The following is a 7,848-nucleotide window of genomic DNA, read 5'->3' as shown; positions in this document are numbered from 1 at the left end:
TTCCCGTGCTTGGTGGGTGGGTGGCTTTGTCGTCAGGAGGTTCTAAGACAGGGAGGGTATGAGGCAGCAGGGTTTGTTTCTGAGAAATTTAAGGGGCGTCTCAGCCGTCGTGGGCTGCTGGAACAACACGCAGGCCGGGCGCATCTCTCTCCTGCAGCCCTGGAGGCTGGAAGTGGAGGTCCGGGGGCTGGCAGATCTGGTCGGGCCCCGTCCTCCTGCAGACGCCACCTTCTCACTGCGTCCACGAGTGGGCAGAGCGAGCTCTGGGCTCTCTTTCCTTGCAAGGGCACTAGTCCCATCGTGAGGACCCCACCCCCTGACCTCCCAAAGGCCCCACCTCCAAATACTGTCCCACTGGGGGTCCGGGCTTCCAAAGACGGATTTTGGGGGAGACAAGGATTCGGTCGTCCATAACAGAGGTGTGGCAGAGGCTAGCAAGAAAGCAGTATGTTTCGTGAGTCATTACTCTGGGGGAAGCGTGCGGTGACTGCGCTGAGGGCCGAGGTCTGCTGGGGGATCCTGCCAATACAGCCTCCTCTGCCCCCCTGCGGTGCGCCTTCTCCAGGCACAAGTGTGAGCGCAGCCTCCTGTCCCTGCCCGGGGCTCCCCCGCTCCGACACCGGGTTCTTCGAGCCCATCCAGAGGCCTCAGACTTCAGTCCCACAGCAGAGCCCATGAGAGAGTGAAAATGAATCTGTGAGTTGTCAAGCTGGTTTAATTATCCCTTTGCTAGTGACCTGCCCTTGAAACCAGCACCAGCCAGAGAGGCCTGGGATTTGTCTCGTGGCCTGGGCAGCAGAAAGTGTCCTGGGAAAGTCTTCTGTGGTCCCTGCTGGAAGGCAGGGCTGGCTGGGTTCCCGTGGCCCTTTCCCCGAATGTTCTCTGCTTCTCTTGCCCATCTGCCCTGAGCACCCCCAGCTTGTGTCCCTGATTGGCCACGTGTTCTGGGGGTTGCCCAGGGATGGCACATTCTCTCCATCAACCACACGGAAGTGTTTCACCTTGATTGTTGTCCTAAAAATAGGCATCACGTGGGCTCTGTCTCAGGTGGATTTCGGATGCCGGCCCGGTCTGTGGGTCCCAGCCTGCTCGTGGGTTCTCAGCTCTGACCGCGTGGGCCCGGTCCCCACACAGGGAACCCGGTCAGCACTGGGGAAGCTTCAGGTCACTTGGGTCAGTGAGCCAGCCGGTGGAGAGACACAGGGAATTTCTTGGCTGGATGTGGGTTTGAGCTGGTGACCTCGAATATTCCTTCTTTTTCTCTGCTGGGGGGTGGGGAGGCCACGGACAGCTGGTTAGGCTGCTGTCCCTGGTCTCAGAGCCGCCACTGCGCATTCTCTCCCCGGGCTCCACTGTCCTCGAGCGATGGACGCCGCCTCCTCCACAACGTCTCTTCCTTGGATGTTTCTGGACGCCTGAGGTGGGGTGCGGGGCAGCAACAGCCTGGATGGGTCGGGCTGGGAATGTTGTAATCTGGGAGCTGGGAGCCCTGTTTCCCCCTCAGCACAGGCTGTGAGGCTGACCTCTTAGAAGTACAACTTTGTCATTTCTTTTTAAAGGTTTTTATTTATTTGACACAGATAGAGATCATAAGTAGGCAGAGCGGCAGGCCGAGGGAGAAGGGAAGCAGGGTCTCCGCTGAGCAGAGAGCCCGATGGGGGGCTCGATCCCAGGACCGTGAGATCATGACCTGAGCCGAAGGCAGTGGCTTAACCCACTGACCCCCCTGGCCCCCAACTTTGTCGTTTCTGAAGAACTCAGTTTTGACAGAGCTGCCTGTGTGCAAGGAAAACCCTCACCCAGGTGTCCAGCCAGCCCCACTGCCAGTACCCGCTTTCCCCACATGCCTTCCGTGTGCTGCTGTGTCCTCCCTCTCAAGGTCGGGTCGGTTGTGCACCTGCTGTCCAAGACCAGAGGCGGGCCCCATGGGTCCCCGCATCGGGTTGTTTGTACTGGGAAGGCCTGGAAGCCTGCAAGCAGAGCTTGGGGCTGATTGGCAGGGCAGGGTGAGCTGGGTGGGTTGGCCTGGGGAGGGGGACCCGTCGTCCCCCAGACACAGCGTGTGTGCGTCTCCGGAAGCACTTTCCACCCCCCACCCTTGGCCTAGCCCTCTGGCGGCCTCGCACATTCACGCCTCTGTAGGTGGTGGGGGTGGGGTTCCTGTGCTGGGGCAGGGAGGGAGGTGCAGGCAGGGAGGGAGACCCCCCCCCCCCAGAGTCCCCATAACCCGGATGCAAGAATCCCCTTTCTAGTAACCCTCCCTTCTCCAGAGCATAGAATTAGGGGTAAGTCAGCCCGGGGAAGAGCTGGGTCCCCACTCCCACCACGGAGCGGCTGGACTCCGACCCCAGTGCTCAGATGGGCTCTGGAAACAGCTGCACACCCAAGCCAAGCTGTCCTCAGGACGGACACACTTCGAGGCTGCCCCTTGATCTTGGGGACCGGAGTCCGGAATAGACAGCTGCCTCCATGAGTTTTGCAGGGACCCCTGTGCTGGGCATTTTCCAAATCCTGGCTTCAAGCCTCACCTCCCATGGGGTGCTAGGGCAGTTGCTATGGAAACCATCAGCGTAAGGTGGTGCCCGTGGCGTCTTACATTAGCTTTGCTGCTTTTCCACTACCCACACCTGGGATCCCGCTCAGCCCGCACACCTGGGAGCACAAGGGACCGGACAGTCGCAGGCAGCCCCTGACCATGAGGAGCAAGAGCTGGCGGAGGGAAACGTTCCTTTTCAGTGCCTAGGCTGCACAAGGTGAGGCTCCTTCTGTGGTCTTCCTCCGTGGGTGCCCACAGGAGGGAGCCCTAAATCGCCCATGGTGGCTATCCCCTTAGTAAGGTGTCCTCCTTCCTGGGTTCACTCTGCCAGGCCCCCTCCACTCCCTAATGGGGGCTCATGTCCCTAAAGGACCCTCCTGTGGAGAGTCCTTGTCCTGGTCAGCTTCTGGGGGAAGGCAAGTCAAGGTGGTTGCTGCTGTATTTCAAATGCCATCGTCAGGCGGAATGCTTACCTTATGATGTGGAAATTTCCATTAGAAACGTTTAATATGAGACTGAATCTTAAAGGGTAAAAATAAGTTCTGAGCTGGGCTCTCAAAGACCAGCCGGGTTCCAGAGAGACTGAAGCCAGAGTGTGCCTGCAGCTTTCCTGGCCATTCGGAGATCTGATCTGGGGCCTTAGGTGAGAAGCACCTGAGTGGCATCGCGAGTGTGTCTCTGCACGGCTCCCACGAGTGGCGGCTGGGGAGTGGGAACACGCACGGCTCCCTGAGAGCGAATGGCAGCGCCACACCCTGGGCTCCGTCTGCGGGATCTCAGGGAGAAGCGCCGTGGGAACCGGCTCACCCACGCGGGGCTCACCCCCATGGGGCTTGCGCCGGCCACCTGTGCCCTCAGACGCGAATGAAGGCCGCCAACAACACGGGGTATAAAAAGCTCAAAACCAACTTTTATTCTGTGGTCATTACAGAGGTTAGATGAGTCAGAGGCGTATAAGTCACCCAGGACAGAGGGTCAGTCCCCGGGGCCACCTGGGGCCGTGGGTTCCTGAGTGCACCGCCTGTGGGGGGGTGGGGTGGACAACAGATGCTGAGCAGCGGTCTGCTCCTCCGGGCCCCCAAACCGGGGGGTCTGCAAGGACGCGTGGGACAGGAGCCCCCGCAGGACCCGCTAAGTCTTTTAAAAGAAAAGGCACGCCTGGCTTTCCTGAGGGGATTCAAAGCCACATCAGTGGTCTCCGGGAGGAAACAGAGCTGCTGGCGCAGGGGCCGGAGACCCCGCCCTGGGGACCCGGCGGTGAGCTCAGGCTTCCTTTGTCCACACCAGCCCGCCGGGAGCTCCGTCTGCGGCTGGGGCGGTGCTCGGAAGCCCTGACTGCACGGGTGCGGAGGGAGAAGTTAGCGGAGAGTCTAGTGCGGCCGGACAGGGCTGCGGGGTGCGGGGCAGCGCCTGCGGCGGGGAGGGGTCCGGCACCCGCGCACGGCGAGGGGCTGTTTGGCATAAGCGCGGGTGCGGAATTCCTTTGGTAGCCTTTCCACCCGCTCTCGGAGGCGAGAAGGAGCTCCGTCTGGGGGGCGCCCTCTGAGGTAACAGGTTAAGAGGAAGCACCAGAGCGGCCCCCGGCGGAGCGCGGCCCCTCACAGGTTCTTCATGCACACCTGGCAGCGGCTGATGTGGGTGCGGATGAGCCCGGCCTTGAGGGTGTCGGCGGACGGCGCGCCCTGGAAGCTGGGCTCGGGGATGGTGGTGAGCCAGAAGCTGTACTTGTTGGCGTAGTAGTGGCAGGTCCCGCGGCCCCCGTTGCACTCGATGAAGGGCGTGGCGCGGAAGTCCTCCAGGCAGCTGCCCGGGGACACCAGCGACTGGCCACCGCCCTCGTCGCCCGCGGCCGTGTGCTGCACAGAGGGGACAGGGCCGGGCGGTGAGTGCACCCCGGGGGTAGCCCGGGGCTGGGAGGCCCTTCCCCCTCACTGCTCCCCAGCCCCGGGACAGCTGCCCCCGTCTACACAGCCCCCTGCAGCACGCTCCGGTGCTAGGGACGCAGCGAAGGCCGGGCGGCCCGTGGACAGCAGCCGCAGGGACCGGAGCCCATGCGCACGACCGGTGGTTAAGTGAAAATCAGAACCACGGAAGTGGGTTATCGCCAGTGGATGTGGGTGACTTCACCTGGGAAAATACTGTCTCCCGCATCATCCACTCAAGCAATGAAGGGTTTGCCTGGCAGTTGCGATACCAGAATTTAACTTTTTTTACAGAAAAAATAGCACGTAGGGGATTAGTTGTTGGGCGTCTGCCTTCGGCTCAGGTCCTGATCCCGGGGTCCTGGATTGGAGCCCTGCATCGGGCTCCCTGCTCAGCGGGAAGCCTGCTTCTCCTGTCTCCCACCCCCCTACCTGTGCTCCTTCTCTCAGTCTCTCTCTCAAATTAATAAATAAAATCTTAAAAAAACACAAAGAAAACAAAGTCATCGAGTGGGTCAGCCTGGGAGGCTGGTAAGATAAAACGAAGGAGCAAGGACAGTGGCCCCTCGAGCCCCAACTCGGCTTGTGGTTGTGGAGCGGGGACGGCGTAGTGTGGAGAATCTCTGCTTGCCGATCTGTCTGTCACCAACAGGTGAGTTGTGTGACGGTCACGGTTTCCATCGGGGGACCGTGAACAACAACTAGCCACTTGAGACGACTGGGCGGCTGCGGCGGGGAGGCGGGCCCAGCGTCACGGGGACCTTTCTCCTGGTCTCATAACTGTGGCCCCTCTTGCCAAGGCACGCAGGAGGCTCACGGAGACACGCGCCACTTGGCGTGGAAGTGCGGGCTGTGGTTTGTGCATTAGGAGTGGTTGCGGCTACAGGACTCGGGGAGCAAGGGAGGCTGTTCTGGGACGTTCTGGATGGGAAACCTGTCTCCGCACAAAATCACAGGAAGGGAAAACTTTGGAATCTTCCGCTCACAGAACTGAAGATCCCCAGCCCAGAGCCGTGCTCTGCTTCGTGTGAGCAGACGGCTCCCGCCCCACCTGGACTGAAGGAGCTGAGACCACACGGGGAGTGGAAGGACAGCTGGAGGGAGCCTCAGAGCTGGGACCACATCGCTCCCTTTGTGAGGGACAAGGTCCATTTTTGTTTTTGAATTTCTAAAGCAAGTTAAAAGATCAGAGTGTGTGGCTTGCCTACACACAAGGCTCCCTGATGGTCATGTGCAACCAAAAGGGGTTTTTCTGTCTGTCCTCAAGAGTCACCTACAGGGTCAGCTTCTTGGAAAGCAGACCATGTGCCTGTCTGCATAGAACTCAGGATTCTGCTGCTTCAAATGATGAGCACTCGTGCTTCTAAAAACAGTAAGACGGCACTTCTTCTCTTTTCCTACAACGTACAGATTATGATATGCATATAATTTATGAAATATTTAACACGTTGGGTGTCTAGTCAATATAGCAGTAGGGAGTTATGACAGTTATAATAACTATCAACGCAACACAAGGCCCATTATCCCTGCTGGACCTTCCTTTCTCCCTGCCATGCTGGAGTAAGCAGGAAAACTTTAGCATTGCTATCATGGTAGCGTAGTTTATGCTGATTATACCCCACACAAAGGCATGGGTTGGGGCAGCCCATGCCTAACATGGCTCAGTTAGGAAAGTGCAGGCAAAAGTGCAGGCTGCATTCCAACTCTCATCCCCTTGGCCAGGCACCCTTGTGCAGTGCACAACCTGAACAACGGTCCTGTGTGGTTATTCTTATAAAGGCAGTTGTCTTGCTTCCCCAGGCACCATGTGGTTGGTGAGAGGAACTAGATTTACACCCAGTTCCATGCTGAGAGAGAAAGCAGGCAACGACCACATACCATGAGGAAGGAGTATCCAATCCACAGACTCCGCCATCCAGCTGGGCAGTGGGGGATGGAGACGTCTTGGCTGTGCACTGCTATGGCGATGGCTGGGGCCTCACACACGGAACAGCGGCTGATGTAGGGCTTGATGTCATCCTCAGCCACAGGCATCATGGGCAGCGGGGCAGTGGTGGACAGCCAGTAGGACTTGTCATTCCGGCTGGCGTAGTAGCACACGTCACCCGGGTTGCAATACAGGAAGGGCATGGTGCTGAACCGAGCCAGGCAGGAGCCTGCCAGCCCTGTGGAGAGGGGTCCCAGGGTCACAGCCGGGCAGACTGGAGGAGGCTCCCAGGCGTCAGGCCCACCCACGATGCTCACCGGGTGTCAGGCCCACCCAGCAACTGCCTGGGGGGCCTCAGACCTGGTGTTTCTGCCCCTCTCTTCCAGAGGTTGTCACGCATGCCTCTGGACGAGGCTGGGTCAGCAGGGAGTGGGTCTTTATGAACAAACACGCCGGCTGGGGGTCTTAACACACCAGCCCCAAGAATCCCCCATGGGATCCAGACAGGGCCCTCCCAGAAGGAGGGCCGGCCACACCCACCCCAAGTAAGCCACCCACCCTTAGTAAGGTACAAAGATCAGCTTGATCTCAGGGCAGGGCTGGGTGAGACCTGAGAGAGCCCGGCTGAGCTTAGAGCCCAGGTGTGGCCCCAAGCAAGCCGGCCCTGCCCCGAGGCTGGACCAGGACGTGCGGACAGGAATGTGCACAAACTGTCGGGGTTCGGCCTGACCACAGCCGTCACCGACGAAGGCGCCCTCCCTGCACACCCCTGCATCTAGCAGAGGCCACTTTCTGCGGGCCTGGGAGGCATTTGAATTCCTTCTGGCGACCGGGCTTCCTTCCAGCAGGCGCGTGCACACACATTCTTATCTGCTCTCCCGGGGCTTCTGCCTGCGGCCCAGGCCGCCCCAGCCTGCTCTCTCAGAGCCCACACAAGGGGCTGGCGGCTTGGGGGCCAGGCAGGGGGTGAGCGGGGGGCGAGGGCCGGGTGGGAACCCTGGAGCCCGGGGAGGCTGCTGTCGCGCCCTCTCTGGGGTGCCGACCTGAGGCTCAGAGCTTTCACAGGACATTTTCGTGTGTTCTGCAGCCCCAGGGTGGGAACGTGCGGCAGCTCTGGGTCCCGGGGAGCTGGGCTGTCTGAGTGCGAACCTCGCCGGGGTGGCCCGGGCCGGCGTTACCTACCCAGGTCCTGGTTGTGGGCTTTCTCCTGGCCCTCGAAGTACAGCAGGCTGTACCCGCCCCACAGCTTGTTCATGCCCACAGGGCACATGGGCTCGCGGTCCGTCTGGCTGTGCTTCACCAGCAGGTAGCCGATGCTGACGCTGCGGCCCGGCATGCCTGGCAGGCCGGGGGCCCCTGGGCGGCCCGGCTCCCCTGGATCCCGGGAGACAGTGGCCACCTTCAGCTGCCGCGTGGACCTCAGCCCACCCGGCTCGCCTCTTGTGGCTGCGGCCTGCCTTCTC

The 7,848-nt window shown here is 60.5% G+C and overlaps 1 protein-coding gene across 1 annotated transcript in view; it reads right to left on the bottom strand.

Moving 5' to 3' along the window:
* Positions 1-3,426: 3,426 nt before the first annotated feature.
* Positions 3,427-7,848, bottom strand: part of COL4A2 (collagen type IV alpha 2 chain) — a 157,190-nt gene continuing 152,768 nt past the window's right edge. Inside the window, exons 46-48 of the mRNA XM_047720394.1 lie at positions 7,568-7,759; positions 6,337-6,623; positions 3,427-4,392 (exon numbers count right to left, since the gene is read on the bottom strand). Of these exons, the coding sequence (XP_047576350.1) occupies positions 4,135-4,392; positions 6,337-6,623; positions 7,568-7,759 (737 nt within the window). The 3' untranslated portion in view covers positions 3,427-4,134. The remainder of the gene's footprint in view (positions 4,393-6,336; positions 6,624-7,567; positions 7,760-7,848) is intronic.

Source organism: Lutra lutra, chromosome 3, assembly GCF_902655055.1.
Source record: "Lutra lutra chromosome 3, mLutLut1.2, whole genome shotgun sequence".
In the NCBI taxonomy this organism is placed as follows: Eukaryota; Metazoa; Chordata; class Mammalia; order Carnivora; family Mustelidae; genus Lutra; species Lutra lutra.
This window is presented reverse-complemented; position numbering and strand designations above follow the sequence as displayed.